This window comes from Leopardus geoffroyi, chromosome B1 (genome assembly GCF_018350155.1).
Source record: "Leopardus geoffroyi isolate Oge1 chromosome B1, O.geoffroyi_Oge1_pat1.0, whole genome shotgun sequence".
Classification (NCBI taxonomy): Eukaryota; Metazoa; Chordata; class Mammalia; order Carnivora; family Felidae; genus Leopardus; species Leopardus geoffroyi.
Window position 1 is genome coordinate 146,244,502 of NC_059327.1, and position 20,687 is coordinate 146,265,188.

General features: G+C 39.1%; 1 protein-coding gene across 4 annotated transcripts in view; it reads left to right on the forward strand.

Moving 5' to 3' along the window:
- Positions 1-2,320: 2,320 nt before the first annotated feature.
- ANKRD17 (ankyrin repeat domain 17) overlaps positions 2,321-20,687 on the forward strand; it is a 166,749-nt gene continuing 148,382 nt past the window's right edge. For 2 of the 4 annotated variants that reach the window (XM_045473780.1, XM_045473781.1), the window contains exon 1: positions 2,323-3,223. In XM_045473780.1, coding sequence (XP_045329736.1) covers positions 2,807-3,223 — 417 coding nt within the window. In that variant the 5' untranslated portion in view covers positions 2,323-2,806. Of the gene's footprint in view, positions 3,224-20,687 lie in introns of all 4 variants that reach the window. The other 2 variants (XM_045473776.1, XM_045473775.1) reach the window with 2 other exon arrangements.

The following is a 20,687-nucleotide window of genomic DNA, read 5'->3' on the forward strand; positions in this document are numbered from 1 at the left end:
GCCTCCTAAATCAGTTTCTCCAACCTCTGCTACATCATCACTAAACCAATGCAACACATTTTAGATTACTGTCCTAGCAGTATCCCACTTCTGGCACCAATTTCTGGATTAGTTATGGTCATTCTAGCTCCTGTAACATAAATTCTCAAATCTCAGTGTTTTCTTATAAGAAGTCCAAAAGAGTTTTTCTAATTTGGAGGTGGCAGTTTTCCAAGTAGTGACTTAGCTACTCATGTTCTTCTCTTCTGGCACTGGCATCTCCAACATAGTTTTCAGGGTTATGATACTCACTGGCTGATGGAAAAAGAGTAAGGGAGGATGGGAGGAACTTTATTAAGCCTGGAAATGTGTACATCACTTCCATTCACATTTCATTGGCTAAAAATCAACTACACGACCCCAACTAACTTCAGAGGAAATTGGGAAATTCAGTCTAGCTGTATGTCCAGAAGAAATGTTTTATGAATGGCTAGTCAAGTCTCTGCCACAGGTTCTGAAAAAAAAAAAAAAAAAAAAAAAAAAATGCTAGATAAAAGTAATAGAAAGTCACTCTAGGGGTCTATTCTAATAGGTTTGACTGCATCTTAGTCCCAACAAGATATCCATTTCACTACTATGTAAACTTATTTTCTTCTAAGTAATGGGATTAAAGACAGTATTTTTGATAGTGTTCTAGGTAAAGAAGTTAGATTGCAAAGGGTTAATGAGTTAAATTCAGATAACAGACATTGAACATACAATCCTCTTTAAAAGCCTAATTGTGAAGGGAAGGAAACAGAGAGGAACCAGAAATGTGGAGGTTTGAAGACAGAAAAGGTAATAAATGGAAGAGAAAGAGGAGATTGAAACTAGAATGCAGATGGATAATTCATCTCGTATAAGAGCCAGAAATGTCTCATTCCTCTGATACTGGAGAAGAGGAAAGTTCTGGAAGTATCTAAGTTTATGGTATTTAAAAAATTGAAGGAGTTGACACCTAACAGCATCAATCTTTTGGCATTTGAAGTAAAGTCATAAAATGAAATGTGGCTGGGACTTAAACACTGCAAAAAGTATTCTGGTGGGAAGGGAAAAGAACGTGCTGATGAATATACAGGGTAGGAGGGAGTAATCCAGCTGAGGTTCTAGAACCTAAACCTGTAGTGTTAAGATACACAAATGTAGTATCATGTTCTGCACAGGACCTTGGCAAAAACTGTGGGAGAGGAACAGGCAGATAGTTAGCTTAGTGTGTATATTTACTATAGCACCTATCACACCATAAAGCCCCTGGAAGCAGAGACTTTGATTTCCAAAACTATGCACACAGTAGGAACATGATGAATTTTTGTTTGAATGAATTGATTCAGTCATTGCCAATTCTGCCATAGTACTCTGTAGAGTACTGGCAACTGCCCACATTTCATATGGTATGCCAATGCTAAAAAGAAAAAAAAAAGCTAAAAAAAATTCAGGCACACTCAATTAAACTTAGCAGTCTTAAAATGGCAACTATGTCAGCTGAGACATAATTTTTATCCTGTGCCAGTACATCTGCCTTTGACGTTTGCTTCATTTTCCTTATCCCACTGTGCTCTTATTGGACCAGAAAGGGATAATTCTGAGTTCAATAAGCCACGCTATTATTTCAAAAGTCCTGGAAGTTCTTCATACACCTACGAATGAACTCAAAACCTCCTTCACAACATTCCAAGAGATGCATAGACAGGGATGATTATTTATGATGCTCACTTCACAGAAAAAAAGCCGAATCAGTGAGGGGTGGAAGAACTAAATCAGGGTCATTTGGTGAATTCTCTGCAAAGTCTGGCACGTATCGTGCTTGCTTCTCCCGTCTTTTCCCCTTTGGAAACTTTAAAGTAATCTCAGACATTACCTAATCGAACTCCTTCATAACACACAACTGTAAACTCAGATTCAGGAAGTCTATACCTCAAGACTCAGGCCAAAGAGGGCTCTTTCCTCTACACGACGCCATCTCTTAAAGATCCAAAGCCTTAATCACGATTTGGCGGTGGAAAAAAAGGCCAGGAATAAAACTACGTACGACAGTCCAGAAAGAGGCCCCACCTCCCGGATCTGGCGGTCCCGGCCTCCAGCTAACAAAGTGTCTGCACCGCGCGTCCGCACCGGCTTCCCACCCGGCCCGGGGCCGCTGCTCTCCAGCCCGCCCGCCTGCCCCACGCGCTGCAGCAGTGCCAGCCCGCGGGGGCCCGGAATCTGGCCCTCGAAATCTCACTTTCGTCTTTGGGCCACCCGCGCGCCACGGCTCAGGCGACGGCTGATGGCGTCACCTGCACTTCCGCCTGCGGCTGCGTTCTAGTCACAAGCGAGGAAGGAAGAAGGGAGGTCTGAAGGGCTGTATGTGTGGGGGAAATAGCGAGGAAAGAGAAGCAATCCGGGCGCTCGCAGGCGCTACGACTGTAACCGCGGGCCACTTCTGTCCCCGCCGTCCCTCCATCGGAAGTCGCCCTGGGCACACTTCCCTCGCTTTCTCCTGGTCTCCCCTTCTCTGGGTCTCCCGACACCCGGGTCTCTCTTTACGCCTCACCCCTCCCTCCCTCCTTTGCTCCCTCACACTCCCTCCCTCTCCCTCCCTCCCATCGTCAGGCTCCCCGCCCTTAGTATCGCGAGACGAGGTGAGAGCTGGCGGAGCGGCGGCGGCGGCGGCGGCAGTAGAGGTGACCGAGGCGGTGGCGGCGGAGGCGGCACCGAGCGCTGTGTCGGCCCCGGTGCGGCCGAAGTCGCGGTAGAGCGTAGCCCCCACGCCCCTCCCCCGTCCGCGCCCCCCCCTCTTTCCCCGGGGATGGAGAAGGCGACGGTTCCGGTGGCGGCGGCGGCGGCGGCAGCGGCTGAGGGAGAAGGGAGCCCCCCGGCGGTGGCGGCCGTGGCGGGCCCCCCCGCGGCGGCGGCGGCGGCGGCGGCGGAGGTCGGCAGCGGCGTTGGCGGCAGCAGCGGGGCTCGCTCGGCCTCTTCTCCTCGTGGGATGGTGCGAGTCTGCGACCTACTCCTGAAGAAGAAGCCGCCGCAGCAGCAGCACCACAAGGCCAAGCGTAACCGGACTTGCCGACCCCCCAGCAGCAGCGAAAGCAGCAGCGACAGCGACAACAGCGGCGGCGGTGGAGGCGGCGGCGGCGGCGGCGGTGGAGGCGGCGGCGGCACCAGCAGCAACAACAGCGAAGAAGAAGAGGACGACGACGACGAGGAAGAAGAGGTTTCTGAGGCAAGGGCCTGCTTTCAAAGGAAGGAGGGAGGATGGGGCAGTAAAGGGTAGGGGCCGAAGGTGGGAGGGGACTTGCGGTGGGACAGATTCCTGTGGGTCGATCTATCTCAGCGGCCAGGCTTTCCACTGCCCTCTTTCTTTCCCCGGCCTAAATCGTGAGGTGTGGGGATGTGGGGGAGGGTAGCTGACACGTGGGGGTGGGAGGACCACAGAGCCCACGGAGTTGGTGAACAGCAGGTTATCCCGGGATGGTTCACATGGTTAAGGATGGAGGGAATTGGTTAGATTCCCTGTTTGCACACCCGGCGGGGTCTGCCTGGGGTCAGCAGGGCCCTGTTATTCCTGGGGCGGGGGCGGGACCAAAGCGGGAGGGGTAAGATAATAGGTAGCTGAGTCTCTTGGGGAATGACTGGGAGGTTGGTAGATTTCTCCCACTTGTGAGGTGGAAGAGAGAGCAGTTTGGAGGGGAGGTAAGGTTGTAAGGGACTCAGAGCTAAGTATTTGTGTATGTGAGAGACACGTGAGAAGCTGTACTTTTCCATACTGTTCTGCTGCAGGTTTTTTTTTTTTTTTTTTTTTTTTTCCATAACTATTGTGGCTGCTGAAATAGCTTTTAGTTCTTTGCTCTCTCAAGGATTTTGGATGAACCGATCTTATATCCCTATATATTTACATGTAACTGAGTGGCTGAAAATATATTTGACTCTTACATGTACATACACATACATCTTCAGATGCTTCCTTAGTGAGGAGGAATTCAGCCAGGCTCTCTCGTTTTCCAGATATTCTGGGGCAGCTCAAGAGTGCTTTGAAGCCAGTCTTGGTTGTGGTGAGTTGGAATAGGAAGGCCTCTTGGTTTGTCCTAGTGATCTGGTTTCATAACTGTTTTATAATTTTTCCTGGGTCCACAGACAGGCGGCGTTGCAGGACCTTATTCTTCAAAGGCCATATAACCCAAAAGCTCAGTAAAACATAGCATACTGACAACAAACGAAGAGTTAGCCTTACTAGTTATCAACTCTTTTGTAACTCTCTTGTCCACTCCCTGAAATGGAAGCTAGAAAATCTTGATTCGGAGAAAGAAGTTGTAACTTAAGGCAGCAGAAGGAAAACCGCTTTAAAGGCTGATTTTAAATCCAGTTGTACGAGAACAACTGAATTATCTAGAAGTAGCACTTGCCAATTATTCTCTTCCACAAACAGAACTTATCTTGGTGCAAAGCTTGTTTTTTGAAAATTGCATTATTGGATCTTGAGTTCTGTTCAAATAGAGAAATACCTTTTAAAGAGTTTGAGACTTCTCTGTTGGAAGACCAGATTCTCTTTTACCTCACACTGGATGAAGTTATATAGGTAGAGATGTAATAGTTAAAGTATGTGTGCCAAAAAGATGAACACTCCCTGCTATTCTGTATCCTGTTGAATTCTAAGCATAGATTTGTATTGATAGATTTTGTATTGATTTTAGTTGGAACCTCTCAACATATAGTGTGTTGCTCGGGCTGCATTTGAAACAATGGAGAAAAGGGTGTGACAGGATTCTTATTTTCAATAAAATCTATTATGGTAGTTAGAATCATTTCCTTGTACAGTTCTTTACAGAGATGAGAAACATTTTAGAGATAATCTAGTTCAGCCCTTTTACTTTAAAAATGAGGAAAACAAGGCTTAGAAGAAACTGATTGTGGTGGAGTGTAGCAAAAGTAGAAAATCAAAGTTTTCTAATGGTTCCGAACAGTACACTTTATATGGCAGTTTATTTCCTTGCATCCCCCTCCCGAATCTTTCAAAAAACAGGCAATGAATTGCAAGGTAACACAAACATGCAGCTGTGGTCAGAATGCCAGTATTTTATTAAGATTTTAATTACTCCCACAGAATATCAAGCTCTGGTTTAGAACTCAATATCAAGTTGAGTGTAGTACTTAGGGGAATATTCTGCTGTAAACTTCACATACCTAGGTACTTTTGTTCATTGGAATTTGGCCTAATAAGCAAAACTTTTAGTAAGTTTATAGGTGTGTTAGTTTTATGAAGCAGGTTTATTTTCTTCAGAAAATGGAAGTGATATATTTTGACTTTCATCAACTAGGGAGTTTCTTTGTTTTTAATATGCTTTATTTTGTTCTGTCCACAGTGGTGTAAACAACGGGTTTGTCATTTGTTATGAAGATGAGTCAGGAGAAATAAGTGTAAGAAAGTGCAGCCATTAAAAAAACATCCGTATAGGTACATGATGAGGGATGAGCAAACAGAAAGGAGTACAGTATGTCTTTGCACCTGCCTCCATCCTTGACCAAAATAAAGAAATAAATAACCCTCATAGTCACTGTACACTATAAGCTAATTGGGTGAGTTGTGCAATGTTTTTCATTTCATTATCATTTTATTGACATGTCAGCAGAAGTTTAACTTTCTAGAGCTAGGAAATCTTGTGGCTAATACTCTTTGTATTTAAGTCCATTTTCTAATTCATTCTGTTACTGGCTACACAAAATAAAACGTGGATGACATGATCCCTGAGGTTATCCTTCTAATAAGAATTATCAAAAGGTTAAAAAGAAATATGGAAGGTTATAGTTTTTGTATATAGTTTTGGTTTCAGGTACTTAACCTGAAAAAGTGGATGATAATTTAACAAAAAATATGTATATTTACTATGAAGAAATGTTAGCTGGATATTCTCCATATCTGCTGAAAGAGAAAAGTTCGAAGGAAAGGAGATTCAATTTAAAGAGTAAGGAGCTTTACTTGAATGTTGAAGAAGATCTAATTTTTAAAAAAATTTTTTAATGTTTATTCATTTTTTGAGCGAGAGAGAGAGTCACACACACACACACACACACACACACAAAAGTGCGAGTGGGGGAGGGGCAGAGAGTGGGGGAGACAAAGAATCCCAAGCAGGCTCCAGGTTCTGAGCTGTCAGCACAGAACCTGATGCAGGGCTCAAACTCATGAACCATGAGATCATGACCTGAGCTGAAGTTGATCGCTTAACCAACTGAGCCTCCCAGGTGCCCCACAAGAATCTAATTCTTATCAAATGTTACAGTAGGTTATTGAGAATTGGATTTTTTCTTCAGTGTTTCAGCATAGGATAATCATGTTTTAGATAATTTATGTAACTTCATCTATACCTGAAAACAAAGGATAAGACCAAGAGCTCTCCTCTGCCCTCTCCTTCCCCCCTCATTTGACTCAAAATCTTAGATCAAAAATTGAAAAATGCGTAGTATCCTTGGTTTTCAGTGGATGACTGACTAATACAGAAAATACACAGAAGTGTATTTCCTAGCATGAAAGGCTTGATGCACTTCTTTTCAAATTAGTGGACTAAATTAAATTTCTTACTCGAATATTACAGGAAAACAATGTTGAAATTTCAAGAGTTGATACTTTGGAGATTTCAGAAATAACATTGCATTCTATTGAATGCATTTTTAAATGTAATTGAATGGTTTGCTAATGCAGAATTCAAAGAGGGAAAAAACTTGTTAAAGGTAGGATTCATGTTCAAAAGTAATTTTTATTAAAGAGGTGTAAAATGTAAGTACAGTAGGAGTGGATTAGAATTCCAACTCTTTTTGGTAGATAACTTGGTGCTTTAAACTTAAGAGACAAACCTAGTGAAGAAATTTTAGACAAGGGGAACCAGTGAATAAATTAGTACTGACTTACTTTTGAAAGGATTTGTAAGGCTAGGGAGAATTTGTAGATATGGAAGAAGTAGGGTTGAGAATGAGAGAAAGAAAAATTATTTCAGTATATTATGTTCCTTCAAGTTCGCTTCCAGATCTTTTGTTGTTTTTTAATGGAAAAATGCCACCCCAGTTCCTTTGTTGTAACGGTAGAATCCCAGTTGAGTCCAGAGAAGCTTACTTGTTACCCAGTTTCATCTCTTAATTGATGAAGCAGTATTTGTAAACTAGATGTTAAGATCTTTGAAGAAATAGTTATGTCATAATTATCTTGTTTCATAGTCTGCCTAAGCACTTAGGAAAGTTCCAGAATTCATTTAGGAAACCAAGAGGAGTTTCTTCCTCTCATCTTGGATCCAGGGCTGCCAAATCGCCGAAGTTTGGATTTCAGTATCTTTCAGTTGCTAATTTACTTCTCTTACTGATGGTGCTGTTCCCTAGGTGTTAGGCTGAAAGACATTTAAAGCCAATTTACTTTGTTGAATGCCTGATAACTACCTTAAGCCTCCTACATATATTTACATTTTAAAAACATAGTAAGAAACTATTACTTATTCAGAGCCTACTGTGTGTCAAGTCTAACATAATGGTTAAGAGCACGGACTAGAGCTTAGCGTCAAATATGATCCATCATTCAATAGGTTTGTGATCTTGGGCAAGTTACCTTAAACTCTCTGCGCCTCAGTTTCTTACTGTGTAAGTGGTGATAATGTAGATCCTATTTTATACCATTGTTATGAGAATTAAATGAGATAATACAGGTATCCTGTATTCTCATTTTATTTTCACCCTGTCTCTGTGGAGTAGATGTCCTCATATTTCTTTAATTATTCATTAAATGCTTAGAGTTCCTGCTTTGTGCTGGGCATTTTGCTATACTGGGTAAGTAATGTTGAGCAAAACTGTTTTAATGCACATTGATTTTAAAATGCACCAGTGATTAATGAGAGTAAGAGTAAATGGTTAAATGTATATGCTGAAATCAAGTGGGTGAGTTTCAGAAGTATACACATGTTGGGAGGGTATATTCATAATAACTTTAGAGGCAAAAGATACAGGCTTAGAAGGGTTTTAGGTAGCTTCATCAGGGTCACACAGCTAATTAGCAGAGCAGGACTTAACCTGTCTGTTTGATTCAAAGCCTACTCATTCATTCATTCATTCATTCACATATTCTGTTATGCTGTTTGATGTTAAGTGCAGCATCTTGAAATTTGGCATTTCAGATAGTGTGAAAACAAATTCAGGTAGTGTAGGGGAAGATCATTTTAGGCAGTAGGGCAACCAACTACTGAAGACACGTTGATTATTCCAAGCTTTTCTTTCCTTTTCTTGTTCTTATTTTCTTGTTTCCTTCTCTTTTTCTTATTCAACTCATTAAAAAAGAAGAAATATAGAAAACTGCAGATAAGTATATCCATATTCCCACCATCTAGAATTAACTATTAACAAAATGAAACTTCATACTGAAAACTACCCTCTCTAGAGGCAATCTGTTGCTTCTTCCTCCCTCTCAAGATTTTTACTTTTCAAGGTTGTTTCCAAAAGCTAAAAAAATATTTTCAAAAAGAAGTTGTCAACTTGGGATCTGGATAGGCTGTGAATACCTGAAATTAAACCCAAGATTTTGTTGAAGGTGCTTGTGTTTTATTCTTTCTTCCCTACCTTCATAGTGTGTGTGTAAAACTGTTATTAGATACTCAGAGAGGTCTGTGACTGCCTTCTCCCTCCCTCCCACCTTCTTAGTTTGAAACATTCTCACTGCAGTAGTAGTGGGAATTCGGCAGGCATTTATGTGCCTGCTTATAACCAAGGTAACGTGGTAATGCAGATGACCTATTTGTGTTGTGAAGTCCAAGACTTATTTGTTCTTTCTGGTAAACTAGCCCTATGCTTACTCTTATCTTAAATCCTCATATTTTGCCTTTTAATTGTTTAATTGATGAAGTGGTTTTCATCTAGTCTGCTATGGACTGTCAGAATTGAAGATGGAAATACTGCGTTACACATCTTTATATCTCCTGCTGCATTGTACCATGTGTGTTATGTAAGTCTTAGTGTCTTACCTCTGCTAGGCTTTCATGAAGTCAGATCTCTGAAGTAAAAATAACTAAATAAGTAATAAATGAATAAATATTTCTTCTTTAGCCACTTACTCTGGAAATATTTGGGATCATCAGAGCAGTACATTTTGACTTCCCAAAATTTGCTAGACTGTTTGCTAGATTGCTTCCACTAGCATCTAGTTATACTATCCAGTTGACTAGGAAATCAGTTTTTAGGCAGTGTATTTGTATTTATGACAGTTGTTTATTCTACATTCTTAGCACGGTGATATAGTGGGTTAGGAAATGTACATATAATGAATTTTCATGTAATTTTTTCCATACTTGACCATAGATGAAAAAAATTTCACTTCACAGTAGTATGTGGGGTAGTACCTGCTGATACTACTTGTGTTTTTATTAGGACCATTAGAGGGCACCAACATCCATGGTAATCTATGCCAAATCTGACTAACTTCCTTTAATTTTCACCTTTTGAAAAAAAAAATTAGGTAATTGCAGCTGAAGGGTGGATATGAATACACATCCAGTCCCTGGAACCTTACCTGTCTGATAGTTATGCTTATCCACTTGCCACCCAGAAGCAAAACACCCTTCCTTTCTTAGGATTTTTAATTTCTTAATATATATATTTTTGTCTTTAAAAACTTTTCTTATCCAGTCAAGAGGGGAAGTAGAATTGTGGAATAACATAGGTATTATTTTATCATGATTTATAATTTAGGTTTTAATTATTGAAAAGGGACATGTTGGATTTTATTTTTCCCCAAAATGCTTTGAAACTCAAAATTAATATAGATCTAATTATCGAAAGCACAATGTAAGTTGCCTTCTGTTATAAAACCCTATAAACATTACCTTGATCTTTAAAAAGTTGACCTAAAGGGTGCCTGGGCTGCTCAGTTGATTGAACGTCCAACTCTTGATTTCGGCTCAGGTCATGATCCCAGGGTCGGACCGAGCCCCTTGTCTGGCTCTGCACTGAGCGCGGAGCCTGCTTGGGGTTCTCTTTCTTCTCTCTCTGCCCCTCCCCTGTGTGTGTGTGTGTGTGTGTGTGTGTGTGTGGGCTCGCGTGCTGTCTCTCTCTTTCCCCCTCTCCCACAAATTAAAAAAAAAAAAAAGTTAAGCTTACTTCTGGGTAAGACTAGACATAAAAGAGGGTCAGTTACAAAAATATGTAAAGATCACAGTACTTTGAGAATTCCTTTTGGAGCCAATATTATTTAATATGTTTATAAACAATTTTGATAATATGATGAAATCCCTTTCAAGGTGTATAGATAGATCATAGTGAATTGTGTGTAATGGACAATAAGATTGTTGATAATAGGTTAAATGTTAAATACGCTTTTATGAGTCAAGGTAAAAAAATATGCTCTTTTTTGGTAAATGATCTGAAACAAAGCATGCTTTTTCAGTAAAATTCAGCATAGTATTGAACAAGATGAGTTAAGGTATTGGGGAATTATAACTTATTTTAAGTAATTCTGTGATACATCTGCACAAAACAGATTATGTGTATTTTTGCTGGTTGTACCATGAAGATGTTGACTAAAAGTAGGAAAGTTCTAGAGTGGAATAGTTTAAAAATGATTGGAGGGTTAGGGATGGAATCCATGATAAAGGAGGACCGTAGATTATACTTAATTATGTACTTAACTGCTTGTTACTTAATATTCAGATTAATCAGTACTAAAACTTGAGTTATGGAGAAAAATGTGAGGTGCATTAGATACTATTATTTCAATTTTGAAAATAAGTCATCTCCTCAATTCTTATTTCTTGAGCTTATTTGCAAGTACACACTAGATATGACAAATTTACAAAACTAGTATACCCGTGCCTCTCCAGCAGGGCATAGTCCCCTCCTGAGGTACCACTGGGTCTCATTTAATCTTTCGTTTTTTTGTTTTTTTTTTTCCTGTTCCCCTTGTCCTCCCCCAAAAGAAAGGAACAGAAAAGAAAATAAAAGGCAAGAAATAACCCTCTAAAATTAATTTGTGGTCTGGGTTTTCCCTCTTGAATTGTCTTTTTTTTTTTTTTAATGTTTATTTATGAGAGAGAGAGAGAAAGAGAAAACAAGTGGGGGAGGAGCGGACAGAGGGGGATAGAGGATCTGAGGCAGGCTCTGTGCTGACAGTAGAGAGCCTGATGTGGGGCTCGAACTCAGGAACTGTGAGATCATAACCTGAGCCGAAGTGGGACGCGCAACCGACTGAGCCACCTAGGTGCCCCTTGAATTGTCTTTTAATTAAAGAACCTTTGAGAAATATCTGAGAGAGATCTGTAGAAAAATTAGTTTTATCAGTTTTGAATTTAGAATAAGCATTAATGTATAGTTCTGTTTTCCTTTTCCTCTTTCCTGTCACTCTAAATTTGAAACCTGATAGGAAAAGGAAGCTTCTTGTTTGTGTTATACCAGTTGTATTTCCAATTCAGTCTTTGACCTCAGAGTCTCTTAAGTTCTCTGTGCAATGTTTCCCTCTTACTTTTTTTTTTATTTGAAGTTAATAACAAAAATACAAAACCTCTAGTATAGTTTTTAGTAGTTCAAGATGCAGTATAGGAGTTAATTCTTTTACTTGACACACATTTATTATCTCCTATATTTGGCTGATTTCAGTATATAATAATCTCAACCATTTCCCTCTCAGTGAATGTTAAAAAGTTAACTATATTTAAAATAATAGCTGTATATGTTGAACAAATTGATTTTATTCATGTTGTAGGTTAGTAAAACTTAACTTTACGTACATGAAAATTTAGCACAGTGATGGAATTTTTTAAAGATTTTTAGGAAATATCACTATTATTATACTCTTAGAAATAAGTTTATTTAAGAGCCATTATTGGGACCTAGCAAAATCAGAGATTATGAGGAATTTGAAGAAACTGAGACATTATTCCTACCTTCATAATATTTAAATCATGTTGAGATAAAATTAATAATAATTTAGAACTGTGAAGATGATTTTAATCCTGTATAATTATTTGGGAATCTGTTAGTTTTCAGTGCAACTGTGTGCCTTTAGAATTTATCTCATTATAGGGATTGTTTTATTTCTGTTTTGAATACAAGTTGGGTAGACTTGGGTGCCCAGGGTGGCTCAGTCAGTTAAGCATCCAACTTCAGCTCAGGTTATAATCTTATGGTTCATGAGTTCAAGCCCCACATCAGCTTTCTACTGTCAGCACACAGCCCATTTCAGATTCTCTGTCCCCCCTGCCCCCCACTCACTCTTTCTCTCTCTCAAAAATAAACATAAAAAAAAAAAAGTTGGGTAGACTTTACATCTTTTAGGAGTGTCTCTTGGAATACTCACTAATTTTTGGTGTTAGGTTCTGATTCTTTTTTTTTTTTTTTTTTTTTTTAAGATGAGGTCTGTATGTGCTATTTTTCTAGAATGTCCTTGACAATTAAATTACACCAAAGACTTATCCATCCTAATTTACCCTGAAGATTTTGTAGTAAGAAGAGGTTATAAAGATATACTTGTGGTTAATGCAGGTATAAATATATTAAAATATGAGAAATTGAATTATAGAACAGTGTAGAATACAATGTTAAATATCTTCTAAATTAGATTTTAAATATGGTGTTAAATATGGTGTTTAAACATTATTAATTAATTAAATGTATGCACATGTGTAGAAGCATGTACATATTTGTAGAAAATTTGACAAAATCAAAAAGACCCAAAAAAGAATACAAAAATCACCTATAATTCTACTTTCCAGAATTAATCATTATTTAAAATTTTTTCTTTTTTTCCCTTTGGTGTATGTTAATCAAATTACCTGTCACACAGAGTAAAACTGTCACTTAGAAATCTTGTCTGCTAAAAGTTTCATTGATGACCATACTTAAAATATGTCAGTTGAATAGATAAATCTTCAGATAATGGTTGCATACTTATTTAACTGTAAAAACTAATGAGTGCATTCTTACTTTTAAAAAGTCTTCTAATACATGAGGGTTTCTATCTCATTTTTTCTTAGAGTAAATGCTGCTAACAGCTTGGTGCATATCAAATGTTCCAGTTTCTTGGTGAGAGTGGATGAATGAGTGTGGGGTGGAGAAAGGGGTATGTGTGTCTAACAGTACATTAGGATTTGTCTCATTGTTCTTATTGACTTATGAATGTTCCATAGTATGAATGTTTATGATTTATTTCCTCCTTTATATTGGTAGACATTTTCATTGTTTTCAGTACGTTGCTATTACATGTATAATGCTGAAGTGACCATTCTTTTACGGTTATTTTTAAATAGAAAAATATTAGTTTAGGGTGGATTCCTGGAAAGAATTACTAGGCCAAAGGTTTTGCACATGTTAAATTTAATAAATACTCCCAAGTTTTACTTCCATCAACAGGGTAGTAAGAATATTACCGGAGGGGTGCCTAGGTGGCTCAATTGGTTAAGTGTCCGGCTTTGGCTCAAGTCATGATCTTGCCGTTCACAAGTTTGAGCCCCACGTTGGGCTCTGTGCTGACAGCTCAGAGCCTGGAGCCTGCTTTAGATTTTGTGTCTTCCTCTCTTTCTGTCCCTCCCCCGCTTATTCTCTCTCTCTCTCTCTCTGTCTCTTTCTCTCTCTCTCTCTGTCTCTCTCTCTCTGAAAAATAAATAAACATTTAAAAAATTACTGGAAATGAGCAATCTTAGTTTTTTTTAAATCTTTTTTTTTTTTTTTCCAACGTTTATTTATTTATTTTGTGACAGAGAGAGACAGAGCATGAACGGGGGAGGGGCAGAGAGAGAGGGAGACACAGAATCGGAAACAGGCTCCAGGCTCTGAGCCATCAGCCCACAGAGCCTGACGTGGGGCTCGAACTCACGGACCGCGAGATCGTGACCTGGCTGAAGTCGGACGCTTAACTGACTGCGCCACCGAGGCGCCCCGAGCAATCTTAGTTTTTAAAATCTTTTAAACAAAAAATAATGTTTTTGTTTTTATTTTCCTGATTACTGTTGACATCAGTTAAATTTTTATGTATATTTTTCATTTGTATTTCTTTTGAAAATTTGCTGTTTTATCCTTATTATTCTATTAGAATTGTCTTTTTCTAAGTGATTTGTTGGTGCTATTTATATTTATGCATATTAATCTTTCACAGTATTTGTTGTTCTCTGCTCATAATATTTTCACAATACTATGTGAAACATCGAAACATTTTTATTTTTGTGTAGTAAAATGAATTATTCTATTGTGACTTTTGGAGACCTTCTTTATCCCAATATTTTAAGAAAAAATTCTTAGAAATTTTAATACTTCTGTGCTTTGTTTTCAAAGATACATGGATATCTTTTTGGATATAATACTTCGTTGTAGGGTCCATTTCTTATTTACTCATTTCAGTATCATTTGACTTTGTTGACCGATTTTTGTGTCTTAAAAAATGCTACCCTCTTTGCTTATGTTATACCGTCCTCTTCTGTTTCTTTATTACTAGCTGCTTTTTGGTTGGTCTTCTTACTTCCTCCTACTCCCCTCATTGTAAATCCTTTGATTATTTAGTACCTTGTTGCTCAATCCTGAGCCCTTTTCAGTCTTGTACGTAATCTCATTTCTTAGGTGATTTTATCTAGTCTTGTGTGTTTACAGATGCATAAGTTAGGGACTATCAAGTGTGTCTTTCCAATTCAAACTTTTCTTCTTGAGTAGTGGTTTGAACCTTTTTGGTCACCCAACATTTGTGCAAACCTTTCTTTTAACACATACTTTCCTTTCTCAAGGGAATCGATCCTAGGTCCCATCCAGTTACTATATATAGCTCAGCCCTATATAATGCTTTTATTCTTAATTCAGCCAGTAATCTAAATAAATAATGTATCGCTCCTTTTGCCCAGCCCATTGTACAGTAGTTGATAGGAATAGGATGATTATTAAGGATAATCATAATGATGCTTCTTTGGAGAGGGAAAGAATAGAAGTAGATAGCAGTTGTTGGTGCATATTAATACTGAAATCCTTCTGGACAGAAGACTCTGCCTTGGCAACTATGTCAATTCCTTGGTTAAACTCTGTTTTGCTCTGTGGGAGGAATGCACTTTGACTATTGCATGTGTCCTTGGCTTTGTTCTTAGGTGATTCTTCCTTGTTTGTTATCTTTCTTTGCTACATCTGAAGTAGAAGGCATTCAAGAATATGACATCTCTAGGAATCACACAACTTTTATAGCTCCCTGCCAGTTGGTATAGATTTAGGAGCTGCAGGGTTATGTAAGGTTCAGTCATAGGTTTTTATAGGCCACTAATATAGTTTGGTGGTAAAACTCTTCCAAAAACTTAATAGATTTCTATTCTTCCCTTTTTTTAATTATTTTTTTTATGTTTATTAATTTTTTAAGAGAGACAGAGACAGAAACAGAGTGTTAGCGGGGGAGGGGCAGAGAGAGGGGGCGACACAGAATCTGAAGCAGGCTCCAGGCTCTGAGCAGTCAGCACAGAGCCCTGTGCTGGACTCGAACCCATGAACCATGAGATCATGACCTGAGCGGAAGTCAGATGCTTAACCAACTCAGCCACGTAGGCACCCCTGTTCCATTCTCTTTAAGTCAGTACCATATGACATTATCTTCAGCAAAAGATCTCTTTTAGTCCTAATTTTTTGAAATCTACTCATTCTGTTACTGGTCTCTCTCTGTTCTAGACCTGTTCCTTTTTCTGTTACTGGGCTACCTTGAGGGCATCTGAAATAATAGGCTTGAATGGTGTATCCGTCAAAAGTTTTACCAGAGAAGCAGAACAAATAGGAGATTTGTATATGATAGAAAGAGAGATAGACATATATTAAAAGACTTACTACAGGGAATTGGATTACAGAATTCTGGGAGCTGGCTGAGTCTGAAGTTTGTAAGGTAGGCATTTAGGAAGGGAAGATCTCAAGTAAGGTAGAACCCAAGGTCATATGCTGACACGGCTCTCCCAAAGCAGTTAGGAAATGAAGATCCAGGGAAGGGGGAGCAATTGTAGACTCAGCTGCTATTCACAGTCTCATTTGCCAGGAAGAACCCAATCTCCTTTAAGATCTTACCTATTAGGTCATGCTCGGTAAGGATGATCCCCTTAGCTTAAAGTCACCTGATTAGGGACTTTAATTACATCTACAAATCCCTCCACAGTAGCACCAGGATTAGTTTAGCCTAACCAAGTTGACACATCAAGAAACCATCACATATGGGAAAGCAACACTCTTCACCTGTTCTTTGCTACTATGTGGCAAAGAACCTTTGAGGTCACAAAGTTCTCTCCTTTTATTTGGAGCACAAAAGTAGCTGCCTTTGCTGATCTCAGAGGCCTGGATTTACTGGACTAGAGCTTCACTCAGTGGCGCTGTTTTTATGTTTATCTCTGTTCACAACTCCCTTATTCATGGTTGAGCTGATCTTCTTACCTGTTTAAACAACCAACACCCCACCAATATTCTGAGTGTTTCTAACTGCTTTTCTTCAAGCTATACACACTTGGTAGTTATGTAATGTGCCCTCCCCATTATTACAGACAAGAGTTTTACTAAATGGTTTGTCACTGCGTAACAGAGGTTGTTAGTTTTCCAGCCTGACACATTGCCTTGCTATCCTCTAGCCTTATCAGAGTTTTTAAGAATTTGTTATGGCAGCACTTTACTTCTAATTTAGTGTATTGATTAAAATATAAGATAGGTTGTTGGAACAAAGAGACTCCAAAACACTTGTGGTTCAAGCAGGATAGATTATGTGATAATACTCTAGGGAAGTCCTTCAGGTTGTGCATAGGTCTAAGTGTCTCCTGTTTTGTTACACCATCCCTTAACCTGTGCTGTCCAATATGGTAGCTGCTACCAGTATGGCTACTCAGTGCTTGAAATATGGCTAGTACAGGGGCGCCTGGGTGGCGCAGTCGGTTAAGCGTCCGACTTCAGCCAGGTCACGATCTCGCGGTCCGTGAGTTCGAGCCCCGCGTCAGGCTCTGGGCTGATGGCTCAGAGCCTGGAGCCTGTTTCCGATTCTGTGTCTCCCTCTCTCTCTGCCCCTCCCCCGTTCATGCTCTGTCTCTCTCTGTCCCAAAAATAAATAAACGTTGAAAAAAAAAAATTTAAAAAAAATATAGAAAAAAAAAAAAAAAGAAATATGGCTAGTACAACAGTGGCTGGATTTTTAGATTTGTTTTGTTTTAGTTTTAATTAGTTTAAATAGTCAACATGTGGCTAGTGGCTACCATGTTGGAGAGTGCAGATACAGAACATTTCCATCATTATAGGAAGTTTTATTGGGCAGCTCTGCCTTAGGGTGTTGACTTCATCTACAAAGTCTAATCTGGCTCACTAGCATCACATCCATGTTCCGGCCTGTTATGGGCTGAATGGTGTCCCTCCCAAATTCATGTTGAAACGTTGACACCCATTGTTGTTGAGAATGCAAACTGGTACAGCTGTTGTTACCAGTATGGAGGTTCCTGAAAAAATTAAAAATACAACTACCCTACAGTCCACTAATTGCATTACTGGGTGCTTACCCCCCAAATACAAAAACACTAATCAAAAGGAACGTATGCCTCTGTATGTTTATTGAAGCATTATTTACAATAGACAAACTGTGGAAGCAGCCCAGGTGTTCAATACATGAGTGGATAAAGAAGATATATGTGTGTGTGAGATAGAATATTATTCAGCCATAAAAAGTGAATGAAATTCTGCTGTTTGCAACAATATGGATAGAACTAGAGAGTATAATGCTAAGTGAAAATAGAGAAAGACAAATACCATATGATCTCACTCATATATAGAATTTAAACAACCAAACAGACAAGCAGTAGAAAAGAAGGGAGAGACAAATGAAGAAAACAGACTCTGAAATATAGAGAACAAACTGATGGTTACCAGAGGGGAGGTGGATGGGAGAATGGGTGTAATAGGAAATGGGGATTAAAGAGTACAGTTAACATGATGAAAAAAAAATAACATAAAATGATTTTTAAAAAAAGGAAGCCTTAACCCCTAGTAACTCAGAATGTGACTGTATATAGAAGGTAATGCCTTATAAAAGGGAATTAAGGTTAAATCAGGTCATATGGGTAGGCCCTAATCCAATCTGACAGGTGTTCTTATAAGAAGAGGGAATTTGGACACGAAGAGACACCAGAAATGTGTGCACACAGAAAAAAGGTCATGTGAGGACACAGTGGAAAGGTAGCTTATTGACAAGCCAAAGAGAGAGACCTCCAAAGAAACCAAACCTGCTGATACCTCAATCTTGGACTTCTAGCCTAAAGAACTGGGAGAAAAAATTTTGTTGTTTAAGCCATCCAGTCTGTGGTATTTTGTTAAGACAGCCCTGGAAAACTAATGCATAACACATGAGGAATAAGAAACAGGCAAACACAAATAGCTTTCTTTTAATGAATTGGCCAAGAAATTGCAAAATTACTTTCTGGCCAGAACTTAGTTGTATGTCCATTCCTAGGACCTAGGTCTTGTATATGGCCATCCTAGGACCTAGGTCTTGTATATGGCCATCATACCCAGATATAATCTGTGGAGAAGTGTTTTACTAAAAGAAGAAGAGTGTGGATATTGGAGGATAATTAAATGTCTTATACCAATATAATTCTAGGATTACATATCCTTGTGTCTCACAGTACAACAAAAAAAGTCATTCCTGGCTCCTGAAATAATCTTGTTGGCCCAGCTTGGGTCATGTGTCCATTCCTGAACCAGCCATTGATAAGGAAAAAGATGCTTTGTTCAGGCCTAGGTCATGTCTTTCTGTACTTTCTAGGAGATAGACTAGGAGAGGTCATTTTCTCCTGAGTCTCATGGAATGGCTTCCCAAAAAAGTGTTCCTGTTGCCAAAATAGTAAGGTGGCAGAGTGGGAAGAGAAAGAATACTGGACATAAGACTTCCAAGCTATACCTGGAAACGTCCCTCCTCTCTCCATCTTTGCTGCCATCATATTAGTCCAGGGTGCTATCTTACTGGGACTTCATAGTAGCTTCCTAATTTGATCTAGCACTCTTCCTTGCCTCCTCACACTACATTTCATTCTTCATGCAACAGCTAGGCTAATCTTTCTGAAATGCAAATCCTCATTTAACTTCTCATTGCCCTTAGAGTAAAATCCAAACTCTTGCCTTGGCTTATAAGACTTCATATGGCTGATTCTTCTTACTGTTCTAGCCTCATTTTATATCCTTTTCAGTTCATTCCCTATTGTCTTTTTTTTTTTTTTTTTTTAATCTTTGAGCGAGAGGGCTGGCACAAATGGGAGAGGGGTGGGGAGGGGGAGAGAGAGAGAAAGAGAATCTCAAGCAGGCTACACGCTGAGCCTCAACAGGGGGCTCCATCCCACGACCCTGGGATCATGATCTGAGCCAAAATCAAGAGTCAGATGCTCAACCAAGCCTGAGCCACCCAGGTGCCCCATAGTTCATTCACTATCTTCTAGTCCTACTAGCCCGTTCTTAGAGCATAGAGACTTTCTCACATAGGGTCTTTTTACTCTTTTTCTAGGATATTCTTCCCCTGGTTCTTTGTCTCTTCTCTTTTAGGTCTCTCTTCTCCACCCTCCCTTTCAGTTTTCTGCCTGTCACTGTTACTGGGGTGGGAAATAGGAGGTTCTCTTGGCCTTTTGCCAGGCTTTATTAGTATTAAATACTTGAGTGGACTCCTGTTTCTTACCACTTAGAAAGGGATTTGTGGGTGGTGGGAGTAGGAGAATTTGAGTGTTTAACATTCCCAGATTAATAGCTGTTTTTGTTTTTGTTTTTATAAGGGGGGAGGTACACATGGCGGATGGGTAGGGGGGAGAGAGAGAGAGACAGAGAGAGAATTTCAAACAGCCTCCACACTTAGTGTGGAGCCCAACATGGGGCTTGATCTCATGATCCTGATAATGAGCTGAAAGCAAGAGTCAGATGCTTAACTAACTGAGCCACCCAGGCACTCCAGTAATAGCTGTTTTTTTTTTTTTTTTTAATTCTTGTGTCCACATCAATTTTGGTTATTTGGTTGGACCTTTTGAAATTGTTATTTTATTCATTGAAAGTCATCAAATATCTGTGATTTTGTATGGCTCACCCTAGTATGTTATAATGCTTTGATTTTGTAGAAGGCAGTTGTCATTGATTTGTCAGGAGTTCTAGTGTGCATTTAACTTGTTAGATGACTTTTGTAAACTGCCATAAAATATGCCCATTGAGATTTTAATTGGAATTACATTGAGGTATGAATTAATTTGAGGAGAAATAGATGTATAATACTGAGCATTTCCATCCAGAAACATGGTGTGCTCCTATTTTCTTCAGGCCGTCTTTAATAAAATTTTATTGTTTTCATACAGGTTTTGCACATTTTGGGGGGGATGGATTTATTCCAGATTATTTTATAGTTCTTATTACCATTATGAATGGTATTCTTTCTTCCATTACACTTTGTAATTAGTTATTGTTGGAGGATAGGAACCTATTGATTTTCATATGTATATGGCCACTTAATTGAATTCTTCTATTAAGTCAGTTTATTCTATTGAGTTTTCTGACTAAATTGTTATATTGAATTTAATAAGTGATTGTCTTCTTTCTCTTCTTTTTCAGTACCTATATGTCTTGTTTTTTCTTCTTCTTGCATTAGTTTTGAACATTCCCAAAATGTTGAATAAAAGTGGTAATAGAGGCAGTAGTTATCTAGGGAGTGCTAATGGGAGCGATGCTGTGTCACT